Raw genomic sequence first — 26,501 nt, forward strand, 5'->3', positions numbered from 1 at the left:
GAGCAAAGATTGACTATTAGTCATTTAAATTATAATTTGACCGCTTGAGGATTAACCACAGACAAGTCACCCTACTAGTACACTAATGCTTGATGTACTCCTTGACTGAAGAGGTTGTTCTAATGTGGTAAGGTAACTTGGAGGGTTAGGCAGCTGCTTAAGGGTTCTGGTTTGAAGGTTCTGTGAGTCATGTCAATAGCTTTTTAAGGTAATATTGTAAGGAGATTTAAACAGTGTTAAGAATTTTGTGCGGCTATCTGGAACAATTAACTATTGGAAAGTGGAAGCCTGAGATCTGTGGTTTAAAGTAAGGACATACGATACTGCTGGAAACAAGGAAACTCGCACAGGTTCAGGAAGAGAGCTTAGGTAACGTCCTACTACACGCATCCTCCGGACTGTCCCCCACACAAACCTTGTGGAAGTCGTCAAACTGGACAGAGGCGACAGCGCCACGAATACGTGATGCAATGGCTTTGCAGGCATCACCCACAAAGTCTGGTACACTGAAGAGCTTGATAGCATCGGCAGCACTCGACTTCTCATTCACCTCAAAGTGCCTGTGATAGAAAACAGAGCAGGGGATAAAAGAGGGATACAAAAATGCATCAGATATATGATATCCCTGCATTAACGAGTTCTTAAAATAAACACCAAGCACCCTGTAACCTGTGCCGTCTCAATCGCCAGTAAGACATCACAATGTCACCAACTACTTTACTCATACAGTTTGGTTCATTCACAAAAGCCTCCCCCCATTGCACAACTGTGCACACCCTTCCTGCCACCAAACTCCGCTATGACTCTGCATAAGCAAGATAGCTGTAACCGTGGTCAATTGTGGTCCTCTCACCAATTGTAAGAGAGCTGGATCTGTAGCCGGGCATGGTCAGCTGTTTCAATGTTGATGATGTCAGTAAAGAAATCGGGCCCCAGCAGCAGACAGATCGACTTGATGACGTTGGGGCGTTTTGGCTTGTCTCCAGACAGGCTGATGACAGTGAATTGCTCATCGGGGCCTAAGATGACCAGTTCGGGGCCAAACACAACCCTGTAGCACAGGAGAGAAAAAGGGTAGCGTATCTTTTGTGAGTTTGTCTTATTACGTGGGCAACACAAATACAACCGTATCCAGCACACAGAGCAGAAAAAAAGGGAAACAAACAAAGCAGAATAAAAAGAAGTTTGCCAAGTGAAGATTGGGGGTGAGAAGGGGGGTTGTGGAAGGAGGTTGAGCTTGAATATGTAAATGCCTAGTTTAGATGAGGCCAGGCAGAAACTGCAAAATGGCAGGCAGGGGAAGTGCAGAAAGGGGCATAGGTTTCTTTTAGGAGTGTAAAGAAGGGTCTTACTCTGACTTTAAAAGGGTGCAAGGTTGGCCTAGCATTTATAGGCCATACAACGCACTGTGAACCAGATCCTGGCATCAATGAGCAGCCAGTGAAGGGTTCCAAGATTAGGGAAAGGCAGAGTATCTGTCCTTGAGGTTCAAAATCTGCATTTTGAACTTTCTGGATGTGGTCATTTGGTATGAAGGTGTGCTGCTGAATTTAGGATTAACCATGGTAACTATTAATTCAAGGAAAATGTTACTCACTCGTAGCATTAACTTATTGCGCTCCTTGTTCTTGAAAAGAGACACCCCATACGAGCACGCAGCGGACGCGCCTAGGGCAAGCCCCTCTGCGCCCGTCCGCGGCCGACCGGGGCTAGGGGCACCCCACTATGCCGGTTTTTACACTTACTCTTCAGCTCAGCTACACTCCTTCCACGTGGCCACTGGCATCCTCTATCATTGCCCATATTGCTACCCTCGGTCTTAGGCAGACACCTCCCATCCCTTTACCTATACCCCACTTGCTTTCCCCGCCCTCCCCTCACTTTTTCTCACGGGAGCAGCTCTCCCCTTCCTGTGTCGTCCCGGACATCTCGGTCTGCCTCCTGAATACCAGGTCGGCCGTCAAACACTATCATGAATTATTTGTTCTGCTCGACACTCACAAACCGGATCTTTTGTTCCTCACAGAGACCTGGTTTGGCCCAGATTCTCTGCCCACTATTTTAGCAGCCCATCCCTTGTCCTAATATGCTCTCCGCACTGATCGACCCATGGGGAAAGTTGGTGGTGGCGTTGCACTGATTGCTCGATCTGAATTTCATTTTCAGCTGCTATCGACCCCTCCCATTTCATCGGTCGACTACATAGTCCTGCCAGTGACCTTTGTGGAGGAAACTGGCAGGTTAGCCCCGTGACAGGCAGGCTTTCGCCCTAGGCACTCTACTGAGTCAGTAGTCCTTTCTGTCATGGACAACCTCAGAGAGGGAATGGACACCAAGCTACCCCAGGCTCTGGTCCTTCCTGATTTATCCGCCGCCTTTGACACGGTAGACCATTCCATCTTGCTTACCCGTGTCAAGGCGCCTGGCATCATGGGATCAGCCTTGGTCTGGCTTTCCTCCTTCCTGAGGGACCGTACCCAGGCCGTCCATCTGGCCGATTTTTCTGCATCCTCCCGTAAGGTTCACTGCAGGGTACCGCAAGGCTCCTCCCTGTCCCCCCTGTTTAATTTGTAGATCTTCCCCCTTGTTTTTGCATTACAGCAAATGGAGGTCACGGTGTACAACTACGCCGATGACCTCCAGCTTATTTTTAATTTGTCCTCTTCCCCAGACTCCACTCACAATTTCCAATCCATTATGATTTTCATCAGGGACTGGATGAGTTACAACCACCTGAAGTTAAATCCAGATAAAACCGAACTGGTCCTTACAGGTGGTTGCTCCAGTCCCTGGAACCCCTCATTCTGGCCTTCTTCCCTAGGTTCTGCTCCTGTTCCCTCTTCCTCAGTAAAGACTTTAGGGATAAAATTGAATAATCATCTCAACTTGCACTCCCAGATTAGCTCTGTTTCCTCCTGCTTTATGACTCTTCGCACCATTCGAAAGACTTCTCGCTTTTTCTCCCTTCCTGCCCTCAAAATCATTCTTTTAGCCATGGTCATCTCCTGTATAGACTACGGCAACGCTCTATACTCTGGCATCCCTGCCTGCGAGTTACTGAGACTTCCGCTGGTTCAGAACCAGGCGGCCCGACTTGTATACAACCTTCCTAAATTCCATCACGTCACCCCGTTACTCAAAGCCTTACACTGGCTTCCCATTCGGGAACGTTCCCTCTTTAAGATGGGCTGTATCACCTTCCAAGCCCGGGCAGGGACGGCCCCTGCATTTATTAATTCTGAACTTAAGGCCCATCTCCCTTGTAGAGAGCTGCGTTCTTCCTCCCAATTCCTTCTCTCGGTTCCTTGATTTAGGAGGAAGAAACTGGGAGGCATGAAATTCTCCACCCTTGCCCCTGTATTCTGGAATACTCTTCCTCTCTCCCTTAGGTCTTCCCCTCACTATCTAGAGGTCCGAAAAGCCCTTAAAACCTTACTCTTCTCTCAAGCCTTCCCCCATTAGCGGCCACTTCCTGCTCCGATTATGGGTCTGCATCCCTAGCGCCAAAAAACCGCTTGGTAGTCGTGCGCTCTATAAATATTTTAAAATTCAAAATTCAAATTCAAATACTTATGAATCATCATTTGGTCTTGTGAGCATCAAGGAAGGCTCTCACTGTTGCAGTAGTTGTCTATTAATAGGCATTATAGGCATTATTATCGGATACCTACTGCTTTCCATTATATAATACATTTTGGGTTTGAGGTCACCTGCTTTAAAAAAATAAATGGGACCAATGGAGAAAGGACACATGAGGCACGGATGGGGCCTATCAGATGCGTCTCTTGTGAAATGTTAAACCAGCCTAGCAACCCAAATTTTCTGTAGAATCACCCTCCCTCGGGTCTCACCTAGACTTCTTCTCACGGTAGTCGTACACCTGAACAGCAGCATTATGTGGCACGCGGTAACAGACAGCCCTGGTCTTGTCACGATCTTCAGGATGTGCTGGGTCCTTTGAACGGTCAGAGCGGTCTGCGACTGGGTCCTTGGAAGAGGCCAAAAGGGCTTCCACATTGCGGGGCAGCTCCTTCTCCCACAACTCTTCATCCTGGGTGAGCATGTAGGTGTGTCCAATGACTGCCCTCACCTGCCGTGGGTAGATAAGAGAAATAGGGTGTCAAAAACAGAAATACTGCAGCTTTTCAATAACAATTTAAAGCCATTTTGTATTTTTGTTCGACAGTCACCGTTTGCCAATTTTTGCATCAACCCTAAGAACTCCAAAGAGCTCCTACACAAAGTTGGCATGGCATACAGGGGACACAAGATTAACAGACAGCATAGTGCATCTTAAACACCATAAGGACTTAAGCATACTAGCCTCTGACATCTCCTTGGCCAATAACAGTCTTCCCACCTAGGCAACCTTCATCTGCTGGACTCTCCATGACTCATCGCTTGGGTCAATGATGAGCACACGAACACAAGAGCAACTTCAAGTCTGGTCCCGTGAAGGCCAGGACAATATGCTTCTTGTGCGAGAGTTAGGCTACCATCATGTGCCTGCTTTCATACTCATCTGCTTAAACACCACCATCATACAACCGCACAAACACAACACACACAACTCTAATCCAACAGCCACACACAAACTCCTATATGACAGCCGAATTGAACAGAGGCTTTACTTTTGGCCCTGATGCAATATTCACCATGGGAATAAGTCTCACTTCCAAATCTATTCTAGATGTCCTGGTTTCTTAAAGCTACAGCATACATTGCATCAACTACACACACAGGACCAGTGGCCTTGCACCTACGCAAAATTCTTTGTGACCTTGCATTTTCCTTTGAACCACAAACATGAAATCCATAAAGAAACTCACTGGTCATTTTCTTCTCTAGCTTCTTGGCTATTTAAACCATCTCATTCCCACCACACACAATAATCAGCCCATCCAATAATCAGCCCATAATTTTTTTCACGAAAACTTCACGCATTTTAGAGACTCCAATACCCAAAAAATTAAAGCAGTGTTTTTATTCAATTTAATAACGTCATCAAACATGCAGTTACTCAACTGCCATTCCCCAACACCCATTGATTTCCACACCTACACTTGTTTAACCAAGATCCAGTCACCTTAGTAACCTCAAACACTCCCATAACCAATGTCAACATACTCCTGATTTCACCTAACACCATCTTAAAAGCCAAACTCGATGCAAAAGTATCTCTGCATCATGAAACAAAAGCCTTTCACATCCTAATATACACTGACTATACAGAATCGTGAATAAATAAATCTGCAAAACAAATTAATTAACCAACCTAGAAACCCATTTAACACAATAGGACATCACAAAAACCTCCAAACAAATGAACCCCCTATCAAAAGTTGTTAAATAGTGCGTTAATACTCTTCCAGACCTCCCACACTACACTTGGTTGACAAACGCAACACAATCAATTTCTGAAGAGAAAAAAGACATGATGGAGGCACCCCATAAACATCACCAAACAGATTACTAAATCCTTTCTATGCCACCAGGCAACATTCTCAAATAAACCATTTTCCAACCACTCTTGCTCAAAAACAAACATGACGCAATCTGCCACTGAAGTCCTCTCCTGAGAAGCACAATTCCTACACATGAATATTTTTAGTACATCTCTCAGAAAAGGAACATTCCTCCGCACACTCATAACTCCACAGATCAGCCCGCTATTAAAATAAAGGAATCCCTGACTTACGCAATCTAGTAAATTACTATCTCGGCCCACCCATAAAGCAGATACGAAACCCTAGACAATCTGGTATAAGCTTACGGTTGCTTGCAGGACAAAATCCTAACTCAGTCTCAGTCTTTATAACACCTAAGCAAGACCTTGGCCCCTAGCATACCGGATAGTGGCAACGTCATACGCACTAGCATGCCATGCCACACATTAGCCATCAGAACAACGATCACAATACCACTTGAATCATCAAAACGCTTAAGACATAGTAAGAAATATGACCACATTACTCACATTGATGGATCTACAATGGCTGCTTTCACACACCCAGTTATCTTAAAAGCCTGTGGTATCACTTTCAACTAATCATTTAAACTACTCTCTGTCCAACCCAAGAGATCGAAAATCTGGAAGAGAAACCTAACTGGAAGAGAAACCTAAAAAACTTCAATCCTATCTCACTTGCAACCGCTAATCCTATCCCAACGCCCCTACCTGACAGTTTACATGACGTACACGATCTGACTAATCACTACTTCCAATCGATGAACATGTTATTAGATAATATAGCTACACTACAATTGAAAAGTGTCTCCAATAAAGTCTCAAACCCATGGTATGACGGTAGGCTAAATGAAGACAGAAGAGCACTAAGAACAATTGAACGTCAATGGAGAGCAGAACCATCCTCTATCCACCTCAAATTACTCAGAAGCATGAGAAATGCCTATTACAGAAAAATCAGACGATCAAAAACTGACTTCATTAGTAAACAATTGGACCAATCCAAGAATCATCCCAAAAGTCTTTTCAAAATATTCAAAGCTCAATCTAAGGGTGTCTCCCACTCACCTCAAGTTAATCCAGAAACACTCCCCAACTGCGAGACATTTGCATCCTATTTCACAACAAAAACTGAAAACATAAAGACAGTCCTACTTTCCGAACTATTAGCCCTCACATGATCACCTGAAGAACCCCCACCCCCCTCAGGAACCTGCTTAGTTGTTCAGTAAAGCTAGACCTCAAAAACAACGCCGACTGGGTCTCATTTAACTTCTACAGTGAAGAAACTATTCTAAAAACGCTCACGGCCTTGAATCCCTCCACTCACTTCTCGGACCCACTCCCAGCATCCCACCTATAAGACTTCATTCCGACGTTAGTGCCTTTATAGACTAGAATTATAAACACCTCTCTGCAGCAAGGAACCGTCCCAGACATCCTCAAAGCTGGTCAGGTACCCCCATCTTAAAGAAACCATTGGCTGCCCCAGCAGACCTAAATAACTACCGTCCTATATCCAACATCCCTACACAGGCCAAATTATTAGAAAAATGTGTTCATACGCAGCTCACCAACCACATTGACCACTTCAACCTGCTTGATAAATTCCAATCTGGCTTTCGATCAGGGCACAGTACAGAATCTGCCAATACCCACATAACAGACAACGCATTAGAAATATTAGAATATTAGACCAAAACAAAGCCTGTTTATTTATCCTGCTGGACCTATCCTATGCCACAGACCCTGTCAAACAACAATCTACTAGACCTCCTGAAACATAGAATTGGTCTATCTGGAACGGTTCTCAACTGGTTCACTTCCTTCCTTGAAAACAGAACACAAAGACTCAAGACCAATCAATCTTTATCCAAACCCACTCTAGTCACTTTAGGAGTACCCCAAGGATCTTCCCTCTCCCCGACACTCTTCAATTTGTTTATGGAACCACTCACCGAGCTTCTCAACTCTTCAAATGTCCAATACCACATGTACGCATATGACTCACAACTCTAAATTTAGATCCACTCACTTGAAGACATCAAGTCCCTCAACACAACGCTCCAAAAAAACCCAGACCTGGCTGGAAAATAACCACTTAAAATTAAACATTCTAAAAACAGAATTCCTCCTAATAGCACCCCCAACCAAACAACCATCATCATGGAATGGATGAAGCACTTAACAGCCAACCGCACATTATCGACTGCCAAATCATTAGGAATAACTCTGGACAATAAGCTAAATATGCAGATGCACATCAGTGTAGCAACTAAAGGAGCACATTTTCTTCATACACGCAAATGACTTTAAACCGGCAGTCCAAACTCTAGTAATCCCCAGAGTGGAATATGGGATTGTTGCTCTGTGGCCTTCCCAGATCAACAACGCCTCTAAGAGCGACAATCAACGCAGCCGCCAGATTAATCACAGGCTCCAAAAGAAATTGTCACATCTCCCCGGACCTGCGTGCCCTTAACTGGCTACCCTTTGATGCCAGAATCCATTTGAAAATTGCCTGTATGACACTCAAGACACTGCATCACAAAACCCCACGATAACTTGCAGAGAAATTAGTACTATCGGGTGGTAACAGAACCACCAGGAGTTCTTATATCCTGCTACAGAAACCACAACGATTTTCCAAGAAGAAAACTTATAACCGCACCTTCTCAGGAATGGCCCTTAGGTTTTGGAATGCCTTGCCCCCAAAAACAAGACAGAACCCTCACACATCACATCATTCTTCAAAAAAAGAAGTGAAATCGATTCTCTTGGCCAAATTCACCTGAACTAATAGATGCAATCTTGTAAATATTTGTTATGCTGTAATAGTTACCACTGTCAGACTAATATTTCTAATAGTATTTTGTATATATATATATATCTATTTCCTATATTTGTTGTAAAGCGCTCCGATAACCGCATGGGTCTTGTTTGCACTATATAAAACCTTCAAAACAAAGCAGTCACCACTGGTCTACCAGGCTAAAGAAATGAAAACCGCAAAAATGGCAATATGCGCACCCAAGGTATGGAACAACATTTGGCTGCAGAACAGACTCGCATCATTGCTTCAACAACTGAGAAAGTAACTACAGGCTCATCTCTTCAGTGAGAAGCTCATCAGTCACCTTATAAGGACACTCCGCACGTAATATTCAACAATGAAAAAAAATCTCCTTTCCTTCGTACCAGATACCAAATTCATCAAGTACCCTCTGGTACAGTGGTTCCCAAACTTTTTAGAACCAGGACCCACTTTGTAGAACGACAAACTTTTGCGACTCACCTAACTTTTATGACATGAGATGGGGCGATTTTTTTATGTAACTAATGCATAGTGTGGTTGTGCACTGTCATTTGCGGACAGCATATTTTTCATTGAAGTGGCAACTAACTTTGCACAGACATACTGTTTTCCTGATAAAATTAGATGGCAGGTTTCTGTGAATATTTATCATTTGTGCATCACAGAGTAGTGTCTTGAATTGTTGTGTTTCTACTACCTCTGCTCTGCCTCTGTTTCCAGCAAACTATGGAATTACAAAAAAAATTGCTTAATTTTTACTCTTCCTAATTGCTGAATGAAATAGTTCATTTACATAGATCTACATTTTGTTGTGTGTTGCACAAAAACATCTCACGTTCCTGTACTCCAGCAAGATTGTCACATAATTCACTTTAAATTCTCCTATTTTGCAGTCGGGAAAAGAAAAGTAAATAACACTCCGAAAAGCAACAATTCGTCAGAAGACAGATCCACCACCCTCGCACTGGCCGAAACCCCACGCATCCACAGAGCCAAAGCGAGCAGAAGATCCTTCTCTCACATTGCAGCCAAGACCTGGAACTAGCTAACAGCAGACATCAGACGTGCCCCCTCCCTGAACACCTGCAGGAAGATTCCAGACCTGGCTCTTTGGCTAAACAGATCTGTGCCCCCCCCTCACACCCTCAGTGCCTTGAGACCCTCACGGGTGAGTAGTGCACCTACAATCCCCTGATTGATTGATTGAGCCGGTCATTTGACCTCTGTCTGTGAAGCACCGATTATGAAAGACAAACACAGCTCAAAGGCACCATTATTTATTGCTCATACATTTGTGACTCACTGAAAGTCGGCTGCAACCCACCAGTGGGTCGCAACTCGCAATGATGGAAACACTGCTCTAGTAACACCTAGATTAAGGATAATAACACTTACCTGTAAAACATGGTTTGCAGTTGGTAGCCCTTTAAATTCACATGCTAGATATGCTCCTGTACTCCAGTGTTGGATGCACATGTTGAAAGTGTTTTTTATTTGAAGAAGAGGTTTCAGTTTTTAGGTGACTTGTAAAAGCCCCATGAAACCTACAATGCATTAGGACACATACTCCAACTTTAGATAGTGTTTTTTCGAAAAGGGGAAGAGTATGTATTGAGATGAAAAGCAGTAAAGTCTATGTTTGTTGGTAGAGGAATATGTTTATTATGAAGAAAGAGCCTGGAGTGATTGTTTGATGGTGTACTGTATGCCTACAACACTACAACCAGCAGACTGGATGTTAAAGGTTAGTAACGTATTCAATTTGCACCATGTGTTGCGATCGATCACATGCTGTACATAGACTGAAAAGCAGTACACATCTGACTGAAGTGGTGTCTTGTATGTAGTAATGGAAGGCATCTGGAATAGAGTTTCTCGAACTTTAGGTACTTGTCAGTGTGAATGCTCACATATTAATGCTTAGTGAATATGCAGATAGCAGGACGCGTCACAGTTTTACACATGTCTGCGAGTGAGATGTTCCCTAGAAGAGCTATGGTGGCTCCTTTATTACCAGTTGTATGTGCCCTAGCACAAAGCTTAGTGTGCGTTTGGCTTCAGTATAGCACATTTGAAATCAATTCATAATCTACCTGGTAAGGCCAGCTTTGGAAATTAGACTTCCTGGGTGGGTGCAGCAGATCAAAAGGAGGCCTCATAAGTCATGTAAGTACAATACTAATGTGCCATAAGGGGACTAGTAGCATTCAAATTGGGAAGTCCTTTTAAGCCTAACTATTGCTTTAACAGGGATTTTGAAGATGGACTGGCGTTCCCTGTTTTGCAGTTAAGCTGCAACAGCAGCCAGGTTAAACTGAGGATGTCTTGTACTGTGGCTTCTTAGGGCTGTTTGTGACTATTGTTACAGTAATTGTCAAATCCTTTTCATTTATCTACCTAGCATGCCTGTGTAGTGGAGTTCTGGCTTCGCTAAGGATTTGCTTACAATCTTCAGAGTGGTGCAAGTGGCCAAATTCTAGGACTTCAAGCATCAAGTAGCAAGACTAAAAGTTCTGAGGTACGAGTAACGCAACTAGTTTTGATGCTATATGAGAAGATCTGGGCAGTGTTGTAACTTTTCACAGGAAGGGATGGGCATCTTTAGAAACAGCGAGTTCCACAGCTGCCAAGTCTGGTTGGGAGATTTGAGACCAGGTATCTTCTGGCGTCAGTTCCCTCGCCTTTTTGCTTCTGACCTCCTGTTTTTGACTGTGTGCTGCATTTCATTTTTGCTGGTTTTAGGACTCTGGGCCTTGACCACTGCTAATCAGTGTTAAAGTGCTGTGGTTCCAAGTGTAAATTGTATTGGTGATTGGTTTAAACATTATTAGCATATTTCCTAGTAATTCCCTATTAAAGCGCACCAGGTGTTCCAAGGAACATGTATATCAAATGCTACTAGTGGGCCTGCAGCACTGATTGTGCTGACCAGATGCGTAGCCCTGCAAGTCTCAGACCTGCCACTTCAGTGTCTGGGTGTGTAGTTTTAAACTGCCATTTCGACCTTTTAAGTGCACCCAATTGCCAGGCCCAAACATTCCCTTTTACTAAATGTAAGGTACCCCTAAGGTAGTCCCAGGGCAGTCCCATGGGCAGGGTGCAGTGCATTTGAAAAGTAGCACATGTACTGGTGTGTTTTACATGTCCTAATCGTGAAATACTGCTAATTTCATTGTTCACTATTGCAAGGACTATCTCTCCCATTGGGTAACAAGGGGATTACCTTGAAAGATCTTTTAAGTGTAATTTCCAATTAGGAGCAGATGGAGATTTGGTGTTTGGGGTCTCTGAACTCATAATTTTAAAATCCCTTTTTTGGTTAAATTGTTTTTTTAATTGTGTGTTTGAATATTCTACTTTTAGAAAGTGGGCATTTTATTGATTAACCATTCTGTGCCTCTACCCATCTGTAAAATCCACGCCTGGATTGCCTGACAGTTTGGCTCTTGTTCATTCACTCTAGACAGTCACACGAAGGGAGCCGAGGTGTGCCTTGCATATTGTCATATGTGATGTCCTCGAGCGCAACCTCACACAGAAAGACGGGCCTCAGTACAAGGAATGGCTCAATAAAGGTCCCGAACTACGTTTCCCAGAAGGCCTAGCTTTCTGCAGTGACGAGACGGTCCCGCCCATAAGGACACGTGAGCAACCAAGAAGAGAGTCGGATATTCCTCCTACCAGACCTTCGTTACCAAAACCGTTCCGTGGTTACCTTCCTCGTAGGTAAGCCCGCTTCCTGGAATATTTGTTGCGCTGGCTGAAAGGAATGCAGTTTCTTTTCTAGCATTTCTTCTTTGATCTTGCTCCCATTTTGTGCGTTCTCCGTTGGTGAGCCCTCAGTGCAGGCACTCGTGCGGAGGACGCTTCTTGACTTCCAGACGGCGTTAGCTGTTGCCGCTTGGTGCACTGTGGTCCCCTGGCTTGAGTCCTCCGTTGGCAGAGCTGCTTTAAGAGGCGCTTGTGCGGAGGACGGGACCTATCTTAAGACTGCATTTTTGTCCGCCACGTTGTGCACATTTGATTCTTCGCTATTTGTCCTCCGTTGGATGAGCTGCTCTTGAGGCGCTCGTGCGGAGGACGATTATTGATTACGGAAGGAATTGCCGGCCGCCATTTAGCACTGAGTCCTCTGTTGGCGAACTCTGGGCTCAGAGTTCATGCAGAGGACGGTTCCTACATTACGAGAGTATTTGAGATACAGTTCTTACTAAAGTACTCACAGGTATCATTTTGTACTGGTTGAACTCCAGACCGTCATTCAGGTACTCTCATCTTTGTGCCTACTTTACTTTGTGTTCATTAACTGGATTAAGGATTATAAAACCTTCGCTAGCAGTGAGATTGTGATTACGCCTATCTGGGTTGTGGGTTACCATGGTTTCTTTGTTTGGCCTAATTAATAGTAACAATGGGTATGTAGCATTGCTTGCATGACTTTATTCTTCCCATGGTATTCAGAGACATTGTGGTTAATACTCCATTGTCGATTCCTGGTTTCTTCCTCTGCAGTCTATTGTCTTCTTCCAACGCATCCAGAGGATACAACAATCCAACCTGCTAGTATATTATAGGTCCATGTTCCTTTTCTTTGCAGGTACTACAATCGGTAATAATATAGCCATAGTAGTATTGTTCAGGGGGTGTTCCCAACTTAGTGACGTCTGTGGTTTGTCGTTTCAGATCTCCATCATCGCAGTTACCTTCCTTTCCCTCCCTCACTTGATCCTCCTAGTGACCTGTGCCATAACGGCATTCAGGCTGTGGTAGATCAAGAGGTGGAACCCTTTAGTGCATCAACCGATCCCGAGGACTTGTGAAGTAACACATCATAATGGCCCATCACCAGGCTGATGGGCCTTCCTGAGCTAGATTAGTGTGTCTTGAGCCAGGTCAGGGAAAGGCAGGGCCCTGTGCACTACAAATACTTACCTTTAAAGTTTGCTTACTTAATAGGTAGAAAGGGGTGTAAGTATTGGACCTCTGGCACCCCAAAATCAGAAAACTTCTGGACTGAGGACATTCTGCCAGGAAGAAGAGCTGGATGCTGTAGGAGGAACTGTCACTCTGCCTGTTGCTTGGTTATGCTGGACTGCTGCTTCTGTACTGGGAGTGAAAGGACTTGATTTTGCTTTTTACACCCTGCTTCCAAGCTACTCCAAAGGCTTGTGCGTGCTAGCCTCCTGTTAAGAAGTCTAAGGGCCATCAAAGTCTTCACCTAACAATGGCTTGACTCTTTTGCTGAAACTCCTGACTTGACAAGTGGTTCCAAATTCAGTTCCTGTGGCCCTTGGAAGTAGAATCTGGCGAAGTTGATGTAAGGAGAAAATCCATGTATCGACTCCCAGCGCCTGTTTTATCAATGCATTGCTGCCAAAGATTGATGCTTTGCAGTTGCCTGCCGTAAAGCATGGTCTTGATCAGCGCATCGACCATGGCTTTCACCGCAGATCCAGCTCGCCTCACACCGGGTCAGACAAATTGCCACAGTGTGAGCCCCGAACACAGTCTCGCCAACGTCTGTGACAACTGCTTGCATTTGGAAAATCAACACAGCACCTGCATCATAACTGTCGCAACGATGCAGCACGTCCGGATTTTCGACACATCATCCCTGGGTGCTGATTCATCATGGACTTCACATTGCAATAAGGAACGAGTGTCCGGAGATTGAAGCATAACCTCCTCTTCCAGTAAGAACGAACGCATCACCTCCCCTGACTTGCGGTTCCCTTCTTGAGCCTCTAGCCCAATGTACAGACACCTTTCTAAAATAAATTGTGCATACAACAGAGGCGCATGTGCGAGACCCCATGCACCTTCTTAACAAAATAGAGGGGTCTTGGTTTGATAAAACCACAGATTTCCTGTGACATCAAGTAATTGCTATGATCACAGGAGGTTATACATTCTAGAATCCATCCCCATAATGTTCCTACCAAATTCTTGGTTCAATTGGCCCCCATGTGTCTGATAAACAACTTTTTTTCCCTTCAAAAACCAAAAGGACTAAGGATTCAAGATTCACTATGGCGCACAACTCTAATACAGTTAACTTCCTTGATCTCTGGATCGGAGTAAGAGAAGGCAAACTAGTTGTCTGTTTATACATTAAACCCGCAAACTGGAACAAGTTATTGCACTTCTCAAGTGGACATCCACAAATCGGGATTCAAATCATATTGGAATTTGTAGAGTACGGCTAATCACTTGTGAGGGTATCCAGGCACTGAGATCCTGGTGCTGTCAGTCGAAGAGCAATGCCTTCAGTGCCTTTCGGAATTCTGTGAGCGATGGTGATGTTCGGAGGAGAAGGTCATTCCAAGATTTGGTGGTGAGGTAGGAGAAGGAGCAGCCTCCGCTGTGGCTTTAACAGATGCAAGGGGTTTGTGAGAGGGCAGCAGAGCGCAGGTGTCCTACGAGTTGGTGGTTGTTCACTGGGTAGTCGATATATGCTGGTCCTTGATCATGGAGGGCTTTGTAGGCATGTGTCAGTATCTTGAGTTGGCATTTTTCCTGGACGGAGAGTCCAGGATGAGTCTTACCACTGCGTTCTGAATGGTCTCTTTAGGAGTTAGGTAGAGATTCTTGCATAGAGTGCATTGAAGTAGTCGAGTCGGCTGGTGACTAGGGCTTGGGTGACTATTTACCTTGTGTTGACAGAGCCATCTCAAGTTCCTTAGGAGCATGCAAAGGGTGTGGAAGCAGGCAGAGGCGAATCTGTTGATCTGTTGTTTGATGGTGACTTTGCAGTCTAAGATGAGGCTGAGGTTGCAAGCGTGATCTATCGGTAAGGGTGTGGGTCGTAGTTTGGAAGGTCAACAGACGTCGTTCCACGGGGAGGAGTTGCTGACGAAGATCAGGGCTTTGGTCCTGTTGAGCTTCAGGCAGCTGGTATTCATTCAGCTGGCAACGCTCGTCATGAAGTAGTGGAAATTGGTACTGGTGGTGGGGGAGTTTTCTGAGAGTGAGAGGATGAGCTGGGTGTTGTCTGCTTAGGAGATTATGTTGATGCCATGGCTTCTGAAGATGTTGGCCCGGGGTGTCATGTCGGTGTTGAAGAGGGTAGTGTTGAAGGATTAACCTTGCAGGACACCGCAGACAATGCTCTTGGGTCTTGCCACGAAGGGAGGTGGGCAGATTCTTTGGGTCCGTCCTGTGAGGAAGGATGTGATCCATTCAAGGGGCTTTCCTTGGATGCCAATGTGGCAGACCCTCCTGAAAAGGGTGTGCTGGGACACTATGTCAAACACTGCTGAGAAGTCAAGGAGGATCATTGTTGCTTCTGTCACCCCGGTCGAGGAGGCTTCTGATGACATCAGTGGTGACGATCAGGGTGGTCTATGTGCTGTGGCTGGAGCAGAAGCCAGTCTGGGATGAGTCCAGCAGGTTATTTTTCTCTAGGTGTTCGATGAGTTGGCGGATGACGGCCTTTGAGGACTTTGACAGGAAGTGGAGCAGAGAAATGTGTTGGTAGTTCTTGAATTCACTGGGGTTGGCACAGGGTTTCTTCAGGAGCGGTCTGACCTCTGTGTGTTTTATTGCCCGGGGAATGCAGTCATGGTGATGGATGCGTTGAAGATGGAAGTGAGTTTGGCGCCGATTTCCTTACTACCGAGTTTGAAGAAGTGAATACAGGTTCATGATGGCTGCGGTGTCCTGTGTGGTGAGCTGCTCCCATGCAGTGAGTGGAAGGTTGTAGGTATATTTGTTGGGGGAAGGACAAGGACGAGGTAGAGGATGGTGGGTTATGGTTCAAAGTTGCTGTAGATGTCGGATATCTAGTTGTGGAATTAGTGTGCCAGGGTGTTGCATAGTTCCTGGGATGGAGGGATAGCATTTTCAGTGGCTGAAAGGCAGGAGAACTCTCGTACGATGTTGAAGAGGTCTTTGTGGTTGGATTTGGCTATGATGCAGTGTGCCAGGGCATGTTTTCTCATGTCTTTCAGGAGTAAAAGGTATTTGTTGAGGGCTACTTTCAAGGTGGCACGGTCTGTGGGGTCTTTGTTGGCGCTCCATCGTCTCTCTAGGCGTTTGCAGCTGCATTTCGTGGTCTCAAGTTCTGATGTGTACCAGAAGGCTCGTTTGGTGGATCTGATAGTCTTGGGAGCTTGCTCTGGGTGACTGTCGGCAAACTTGGTGATCCATGCAGAGAAGTTCTTCACAGTCTGTTCAAGACGGGTTGACGGGTTGCAGGGTCAGTATGAGATCCTAGAACATTAAAGGAAAATCTCCTGTTTGGTTCCTTCCTCCATATTAGGAGGTATTGTACCAATAAGGAGGACTATTTTAAGAATGCAAACACCTTGGTTGGTAAATTAATAGACAGAGGCTATCCTAAGAAATGAACAAAAACAGCTTTGAAAAGAGATTGGTACAATACACGTGAAACACTCCTGGTACCCCAAAATAATAACAAAACCCCACTCACGTGAGTTCTGACCTATAACCCCAAAACCAACAAAGTGAAGCAAATTATCCAATAGGCCTGGAACATCCTATCAGATTTTGATATTCTAAAACAAGCAGCATCACAAAAACAACAAACCATTCCAAACTATTGAACAACAGAAAATCATAGCACAGTCATCATTTAGAAAATAACACATTCCTAAATCACTCAAATTCCAAACAAACAAAAGTAAAAATCAAAATCACTCAAATTAAATGATTTTCAAACCCAGATCAACCGGCGCGCACCATTTAAAAACAGGAGATCATATCTCCAGCCATAACATCACATTATAATTTATTGTGGAAACCTGTAATTACTTTTTTGCTACCTTTGGCCATTTACTCCCTTCCCTAAATAGACAGCAGGGCACCAATGCTCTTTCAGCCAGCAGAATACCTGGGGTTGGGCATAACATTTTCCATCCCCATTTCTATGGAAACAAGCTCAGGTAAATATAGCAGGGATACTGCCACAGTGCTTCTCTGAATTACCTTCCAATTAAAATCAAATGAACAAACTCATGGTGCTCCTAATAACTGCCTAGCTCCAACACCCAGAGGCAAGCTTACAACAACACAGTTATCTGCTCCTGGTCACCAATGATGCAGTGATATGTGCAGAAGATGGTGAAAGTGTGACTCCACATTGCATGGATAATGCTCGCCTCTTACACAAATTACTTTACCTTTAATTTCCCGCTTCTTTGTTTACAGTGACAAAGACGTACTGCCCCAATATGAATTCTACGTTCAACAGCACCAAAGAGCTCCTCTCCAGTATTTTCATTATGTTGTTTCACCATTGATATACTTCCTGATTCTCCAGTCTTGATCTTACTCTTATTGAAGGGGCATTCCCCCTGGTAACAGAACATTGCACAGAACCTTCTGCTCCCATAGAGGGTTGAAGTATACTACTACAGAATGCAGGTTGTAAATAAGATAAACCGAGATGGTTGCAAAACCAACATTAAAACGTTCACATATTCGTTATTTCACACTGTTGGGAACAATTACATATTTGTACTTCAGTAATGAAAATACATTTACAAGCTTTTGCTGCTTGCTTTTACCTCAAATAAAAACTTTGTTTACTGCAAATAAAAAATGGAATACCCGATATAGTTTTTGAAAATCCGGAAACAATGTCATTATTGAATTATAGAACTGAAATAATGGGTCTTACTTTTATAATATGTAGTCAAATGGATAATATTAGTCAGTATTCCAGAGTGAGATATTGGGGCAAATCGAATAAATCTGCATGTAATATTCAAAGCTGATAATTTAGGAGTAAATCAATATTATTACTGAATATTTCATGCTTAATATTTCAAGCGGATACTTTTGGAGCCCTTCAACCAGGGATATATGATGCTGGGAACAAGTCAGCCCCACTGCTGGACATATGGAAAGGGGCGACCGAATCGGTCCCCCCGAACTTATGGACGAGTGCCTCGATCCCCCCGGGAAGCCATTTTGGGCGGGAGGCGCGTCTCAGCTGGTATGCCCGAAGCGGCGTAGCTGGGGCGCGCTCGTTCCCGCCCTAGAGTGGGCTGGCCTAGACACCGACGCAGCCAGCCACGCCCTCAGGGGCAGGCAGGGGCGGGTATACGCCCGCCCTGAAGACGGATAAAAAGGGACGCAAGACCAGAAGACATCCTCTTGTTCTTGTGCTCTGAAGCTGCACCTCCTCGCTGCACGTGAGCTCGGGACAGAACGAAGAGCCAATTTTGAGCGTTTTAATCTCTCTCTTTGTCTTTTAGATACTTCGTCGGAAGGATGCCCAAGAAAGGAGCAAAGAGAATGTCGACTGACCAGTTGGTTCGGGCACTCATGAAGGACATGTCCGAAATTAAGAAGCGGTTGGCGGAGCGAGACGGCGAGGAGGGATCGGGGCGTCCACCGGCCGGAGGAAGGCCAAAGAAGCCGAGAAGGGGGCCGGTCGGGGGAGACGTCCCGGTTCCCTGTTCTCCGCTCGAGGCGCCAGCCCCGGTACCGGCCCCGGTACCGGATGAGGGGATTCCGATTCCCGTGATAGTCACCCCGACGCCTGCCGGAGATATGCCTCCCGAGTTGGCGGCACAATTGGCAGCATGGTTGGGGGACAGTAAGGGGGGCGCCATGGCTACCGAAGCGCAAGCTCTCATGAAGCAGTTGCGCGAGAAACATGATACAGCCAAGGTGCCCGCGCCGGATGCGGCGACAGACAAGCCCCAAGGGACGGCAGCAGCGTCCGGTGCAGGTAAGCGGCCATTGCCGATTGCAAGGGATGAGTCAACACCCTCTCGTAGGGAAAGATTGGGGCAACATGTTCCTTTGCCAATAAAGGAAAAGATTTGGGCGGGGGAATACGTTAACATTTTCTCCCTGCTCGTTGATCACTATGAGGTGGAAACTGTTAAGGGTCAAAAGGATCTGATGCATCCGAGTGTTTGGCGCGCAAAAATGGCCGCCTTTAAAGTGAATGAAAATATTGGTAACTGGGGTAATGCTTGGGGAATTTTCACGGCAATTTTGGGGGAACGTAGGCCTGATTTGCTCCCGGAATTTCCAGTATATCAGTCACGAATTATGGGGTACTCGACATCACACCAAGGAAACCAATGGTTTTGTTATGACAATCTTTTCAGGAAAGCGGGAGCATAACAAATGTTTAACATGGGACTGTTACGATTCTTTAACATGGAATAAAATGAAAGAGTCGGGAATGTTGAAAGTGCCATTGGTGGGGAGTGTTGTTAGTGAGTCCTCCCGCCAAAACGGGGGGACGCCCTTTCGGTCGGGTACGGGTACGGACGATTACCCGAGACCCGCCGGCAATACAGGAAAGAGGGGGTTCTGTTTCAATTTCAACAGAAGCAAATGTACTAGGCCCCCGGGATCTTGTAAGTTCAAACACGAATGTAGTGGTTGTGGGGCACCCCATCCTGAGTCCTCGTGCAGAGCCAAATCGGGTGAAAATGGGGGGAGAGGAGGCGCTAAACAGGTCTAATATAGTCCGAGGGGCGCCTCTACCAACCCCGATTGATACCCTGGCGATGACTCCCTGGCTCAGCGAATACCCTGATCGTACTTCTGCTGGGGTGCTACGAAACGGTTTTTTATATGGTTTCCGCATCCCGGTGGGTAACTTTCAGGGTGTCGGGACGTGCAAAAATCAACTTTCCGTCTTGCAGCATACCACTGTAGTACAGGATAAGATCCGGAAAGAGGTTAGCCGAGGTCGGGTAGCCGGCCCGTTTCCTGCCCCCCCGGTACCGAACTTTGTTTGTTCTCCTTTAGGGGTGGTCCCCAAGAAGGACCCGGGTGAGTTTCGATTGATTCACAATTTATCGGCCCCTCATGGCCTTTCTGTAAACGATGCAATTAATCCAGAGATATGTTCGGTGCGGTACGCATCATTCGATGAGGCCGTAGCCATTTTGAATCGCCTGGGGCCCGGGACGCTGATGGCGAAATCAGATATCGAGTCAGCGTTCCGTTTGCTCCCGGTATACCCGGATGACCAACGTTTATTGGGATTCATGTTTCAAGGTTTGTATTACATGGACAGGTGTATGCCAATGGGGTGCTCGATATCTTGTGCTTATTTCGAGAAATTCAGTAGTTTTCTGCAATGGGTTTACACGAAGAAAACAGGTTCTCGGAATGTGATGCATTACCTCGATGACTTTCTGTTCCTTGGGGCCGCTGGGGATGATGAATGTGCCCGGGCCTTGACTGAATTTTGTGTTTTAATGAATCAATTTGGCGTGCCGTTGGCACCAGGTAAAACAGTGGGTCCCACGACTTGCCTCGAGTTCCTCGGGATCGAGTTGGACTCTAGTGAGGGTTGTTTTCGTTTACCAGCTTCCAAAGTATCGAAATTCAAGACAGCCTTGCAAATGTGTAGCACTGCATCTAAAGTTACGCTGCATCAATTACAGCAATTGGTGGGGAAGTTGAATTTTGCCTTAAGGGTGATCCCGATGGCCCGCCCCTTCTCCCGGTCGATTGCACAGGCGATGGTCGGCCTAAAGGAGGGTCACCATCGCACAAGGTTATCAGCCGAGGTCCGCCAAGACATGCGTATTTGGTTGGCATTTTTGGCGGATTTCAATGGTCGAGTCGTCTGGAACAAACCGGCCTTGACCTCTGAAGAGCTTGGTCTATGGACCGATTCGGCGGGAAGCATGGGTTTCGGCGCCATCTTCGGCACGAAATGGTCAGCACAAAAGTGGCCAACATGGTGGCACGATGGGGGGCTGACGAGTAATATTGCTTTCCTTGAGCTGTTTCCTATTTTGGTGGCCCTCAGATCCTGGCCCGATGGATTTAAGAATCATTCTGTCATATTCTGGTCTGACAATATGACCGTTGTAGAATGCATTAATAGTCAGGCAGCACGCTGTAAAATGATTTTGAGGCTGCTTAAAGAAATTGTCTTATTGTGTATGCAACTGAACGTGGTATTCAGAGCAAAACATGTCCCGGGGGTGTTGAATCAGGCTGCTGATGCACTGTCTCGTTTTCAAATGCAGGCTTTCTCGGGTTTCCTTCCCTCAGCGGATCCCGAGCCAGCACCCTTTCCCGAAGCTCTCTGGTCTCTCGGTGCCCCGAACTTCGTTACCTCGTGGGAGAGAGTCTAGCACCAAGGACGAGGAAGGCATACGAAGGGGCGTTTCGGGCTTATTTGGCCTTTTTGGGGACGGAGAGAGGGGGACTTTGGGGCCACGAGGATTGGGTGGTACATTTTCTGATGTCCTTGCGTAAGGCTGGGAAGTCGGTGGCTACAGCCCAGAGGCATCGTGCTGCCATCTCCTTTGTTGCCAGGGCTCATAATATCCAGGACCCGACAGCGTCTTTTGCTGTACAGAAAGCGCTGCGTGGGTGGCAACGCCTTGAGGGTCGCAGAGTAGATGAGAGGCGCCCGATAGGTCTGGATAGGTTGTCCCAGTTGCTGGCCACACTCCCCGACATATGCTCGTCTCAGTTCGAGGCCTGTTTGTTCCGAGCCGCTTTTACGCTTGCATTTCACGGGGCTATGAGGTTAAGTGAGCTGGTGGCAAGGAACAAGCGGGACGTGGCGGGGGGTTTGTGCCGGGAACACGTTCAGATTAGGGGTGAGACTATGACGGTATCCTTTGTCAAGTCGAAAACCGATCAGAGTGGGGTGGGAGACTGCATAGTCATTCGCAGGATTCCAGGGTCCTCCATGTGTCCGGTGAGGTGTTTAGAGGATTACCTAGCACGAAGGGTGGCAGCATGGGGGGGGACAATGTTGAGACACGCGGACGCCACCCCACTGACAAAGTTTCAGTTTCAGCGGGTGCTCGCGATGTCAATTTCCGCAGCAGGCTTGGACCCGTGTGAGTTTGGGACCCACTCCTTTCGGATAGGGGCTGCCACTGAAGCTGCAGCCAGGGGTCTGAATGTGGAACAAGTAAAACGAGTGGGGCGTTGGTCCTCCAATTGTTATAAGAGGTATGTGCGGTTGCACATGTTGTGAAGCTGTAACAATGTACTCACGCTTCTTGTCTTTTGTTTGGTTTTCAGTTACGCAAGCCTTCGAGGCGGGGCGGACTATGCAGTCGACCCAACACCGGGCCAGCGGTCAGACATCACCGGCTGTGAGAAAGGAGGTGTGGGTCGTGGGCCACTCATACGTGAGGCGTGCCGCAGACGTATTCAAAGCAGGTGACATGATTCACGTAGCTGGGGAATACGGGTACAGGATGTCCTTCTACGGAAGGGGCGGTCTCTGTATTGACCAGTTTCAAGCTTATTTTGAGGGTTTGTTAGGGCGGATGAGGTCACCGCCGTCTATAGTCATAGTACATTTAGGGGGCAATGATTTGGTCACCACCGGTAGACGACTTCTCCTGGAGGCAATGCTTTCCACCGTAAGTTGGTTGGCGAGGAAAGTTCCGGGGTGCATAATTGCGTGGTCTCATATGATCCCACGAAAAGTGTGGCGGGGGGCTATTTCGATCCCTGCTTTGAACCGTTCTGTTAGGAAATTTAACAATAAAATGAGTAGGTTGTTCCGTTCCAGGACATTGCATTCTATCCCGCACGGTTGTATTAATGATGACAGTATGTATATGGGGGATGGTGTGCATTTGTCTCGGGTGGGAAATGAGTTACTCATAGGAGACTTCTTAGCATGGTTGAAAACGTTGGAACATGACCTTTAGCTAGGAGTTTTTGGTGGGGGGCCCGGATAGCCGGTCAACTATCCGGGCCTGTGGCGGTAAGGTCATGATCGGTGAGCACTAATTAGTAGATCCCTATGAGTGGGCGTCACCCAACACGGATGGGAGCGCTCGGGAGAGGTGGCCATTGGCCCCTCAATGGGGAGGCGGTCCCTTCTAAGGATGGGTCGCCGGAAGTAAAGGAAAGGCGGTCAAGGCCCCTTCCTTTGTAGGAGGGGTTACAGCCCCCTCCTGGGGAATTTCCCGGGGCCAGTGACATCTGCGACGGCAGATGCGGTAAGTTGTGTGGGGTTGGGATAAGGGACACGATACCTTCTAGATACCTCACACGAGTATTCGAACGACCTTTAACTGGCGTCGAATTTTAGGTGCCCCCGTCAAGTCAAGGGAAATTGGTAGTAGTTGCACTTGAGGTACGCCTCCGTGCTGTCGCCCATCCCAAGTGGGAGGGGTAAGTCCGGTTAGGGATCTTGACACCGGTTATGACCTGGCCGTTGGCCCTTAAACGTTAGGTTGTACAATTTCAATATGTCAAGAAATGTTTTGTAGGTTGCTAGTTCGGCTAGGAGAACCTCTGTATTAGAGAATCTGTTAAGGTTAGCCAAACATCGCAATATGGTAATGAAATTGTACATAACATGAAACGTTTAATGTTTTAATTTTGTTTTTAATAAATACGGCCGGGATGGTCACTCCATCCCACTTCCAAAAACTTCAAGAACTGTTTCCGGTTTCACTCCTTTTGGGGATTGTGTTGAGAGGGGGTGGCGGGTATCTCGGCTATATGGAAAGGGGCGACCGAATCGGTCCCCCCGAACTTATGGACGAGTGCCTCGATCCCCCCGGGAAGCCATTTTGGGCGGGAGGCGCGTCTCAGCTGGTATGCCCGAAGCGGCGTAGCTGGGGCGCGCTCGTTCCCGCCCTAGAGTGGGCTGGCCTAGACACCGACGCAGCCAGCCACGCCCTCAGGGGCAGGCAGGGGCGGGTATACGCCCGCCCTGAAGACGGATAAAAAGGGACGCAAGACCAGAAGACATCCTCTTGTTCTTGTGCTCTGAAGCTGCACCTCCTCGCTGCACGTGAGCTCGGGACAGAACGAAGAGCCAATTTTGACCCACCCACCAGCCCCTGAAGACAGCCAGTTGTGTATAATAAAGTTGATTATTCTTGTTTTGTTTTCGTTTCCAGGTTGTAGTGCCATGATGATTTTGAGTTAATAAAGAATGTTCGTTTTTGAGTATGTTTACCATTAAAGATATTCAGTTAGTGTCGAATTTTGATGTATGCTCTTTCGGTCATAGTGACCAATGTATTCTTAGGTTGATTAGCACTGTCGTATTTATTTTGGTAGGCGGTAAGGTCATGATCGGTGAGCACTAATTAGTAGATCCCTATGAGTGGGCGTCACCCAACACGGATGGGAGCGCTCGGGAGAGGTGGCCATTGGCCCCTCAATGGGGAGGCGGTCCCTTCTAAGGATGGGTCGCCGGAAGTAAAGGAAAGGCGGTCAAGGCCCCTTCCTTTGTAGGAGGGGTTACAGCCCCCTCCTGGGGAATTTCCCGGGGCCAGTGACATCTGCGACGGCAGATGCGGTAAGTTGTGTGGGGTTGGGATAAGGGACACGATACCTTCTAGATACCTCACACGAGTATTCGAACGACCTTTAACTGGCGTCGAATTTTAGGTGCCCCCGTCAAGTCAAGGGAAATTGGTAGTAGTTGCACTTGAGGTACGCCTCCGTGCTGTCGCCCATCCCAAGTGGGAGGGGTAAGTCCGGTTAGGGATCTTGACACCGGTTATGACCTGGCCGTTGGCCCTTAAACGTTAGGTTGTACAATTTCAATATGTCAAGAAATGTTTTGTAGGTTGCTAGTTCGGCTAGGAGAACCTCTGTATTAGAGAATCTGTTAAGGTTAGCCAAACATCGCAATATGGTAATGAAATTGTACATAACATGAAACGTTTAATGTTTTAATTTTGTTTTTAATAAATACGGCCGGGATGGTCACTCCATCCCACTTCCAAAAACTTCAAGAACTGTTTCCGGTTTCACTCCTTTTGGGGATTGTGTTGAGAGGGGGTGGCGGGTATCTCGGCTATATGGTCGCTGGCATACCGGTTTCCGGAAATGTTAAAACCCTGCATATGGAGATTGCATAGTGTCTAGCTTAGCATGTGGAATCTGTTTGTGATGTTATGTTATACTTTATTTGTAAAGCGCACGTACCCAAGATTGGTTTCATGGCACTACTCAAAGAGTGCTAGTCCTGGGATGTTACTCGTATGCCTGTCTACATAGCCATGTCTTTAGAAGCCTTCGAAAACTCATGAGGTCTGTGCAGGTTCTGATTTCTTGAGGCAGGGAATTCCAGTATCTGGGGCCTAGTATGGCAAACCTTGTTCCACCAAAACACTTCAGTTTGAGGGAAGGAAGAGTCAGGAAATGCATATTGGCAGATTGCGGGTCGGAGTGTATCTTTCAATAAGAGAAGTGGAGAAGTGTGGCTCAATGATTACAGCGGCAGACCCTGATGCAGAGGTCTAGCCCGGGACCAGGGTTCAATTCCACGCCTCGGCGGGTCTTGGGCTCAAAAATTCCATGGACCTGATAATTCTCGCCTCGGTGCCTATTCCAATCATGGAGTCCCACTCTGCAACTCTGGGCAATAGCTTGCTTAATCTCCACAATGGCTCCACAACGCTAAGGATGCCTGGCCTCCACCTTGGGGGTGCCCAGGAGTGGACGCCTCACAGGGAAAGCCAGGATGGGTTCCACAGCGGTATTCGTACAAGCGCCTTGAGACCCTTGCGGGTGAGTAGTGCGCTATACAAATATCAATTTACAATTTACAATAAGACTGTCAATGAATGTAGGACTTCTACCATTCAGGTACTCAAATATAATGCATCCCACCTTAAAGGCACATCTCTGAGTTATGGAGAGCCAGTGCAGCGTCCTCAGAAGGGGAGTGACATGTTGAAACCTGTTTTCCTGAAGAACCAGTCTAGCTGCCTGATTCTGTACCAGTTGAAGATGGTGGGTGAGATAAGCAGGAATGCCGACGTATAGAGAATTGGCGTAATTTATATGGGATAACACCATAGCAAGGACTGCCTGTATTTTTGCTTCCTGTGTAAGGAACCTACTAATTTTCCTTATTTTTCTAAACTGGAAAAAGCACGTTGAGATTACAGATCCTATTTGAGTCTTTGTGAGGTCATTAATAATTATGACCCCCACAGTGTTTTGGCAGATATTGAAGGGGTAGGGGGCTGTCCCAACTCTTTAGGCCAGAAACAGGAACTCCAAGGTTTTAAAGGTCCTCCTGTTAGGATCACTTTTGTCTTATCTGGATTTAACTTCAGATGGTTGCTGTTCATCCAGTCACGGATGAACAGCATCGTAGTCTGGAATTCATGGATGGATGTAGGAGAGTTACTAATGGAAAACACAAGCTGGAAATTTTCCGCGTAATTAAAGTTGTGAACTTTCCTTTCTTTCAGGGTGTTGATCAAAGGGAGAAGGTATAAGTTGAACAAGCGAGGGGAAAGTGGGGAACCATGAGGA

At 46.4% G+C, this 26,501-nt stretch overlaps 1 protein-coding gene across 2 annotated transcripts in view; it reads right to left on the reverse strand.

Moving 5' to 3' along the window:
- The window catches only part of LOC147705737 (major vault protein-like), a 202,339-nt gene that overhangs the window by 45,625 nt on the left and 130,213 nt on the right, over positions 1–26,501 (reverse strand). For both annotated transcript variants that reach the window (XM_086932183.1, XM_086932184.1), the window contains exons 10-12: positions 3,852–4,090; positions 854–1,051; positions 416–560 (exon numbers count right to left, since the gene is read on the reverse strand). In XM_086932183.1, coding sequence (XP_086788309.1) covers positions 416–560; positions 854–1,051; positions 3,852–4,090 — 582 coding nt within the window. The remainder of the gene's footprint in view (positions 1–415; positions 561–853; positions 1,052–3,851; positions 4,091–26,501) is intronic.

This window comes from Lissotriton vulgaris, chromosome 7 (genome assembly GCF_964263255.1).
Source record: "Lissotriton vulgaris chromosome 7, aLisVul1.2, whole genome shotgun sequence".
Taxonomy (NCBI): Eukaryota; Metazoa; Chordata; class Amphibia; order Caudata; family Salamandridae; genus Lissotriton; species Lissotriton vulgaris.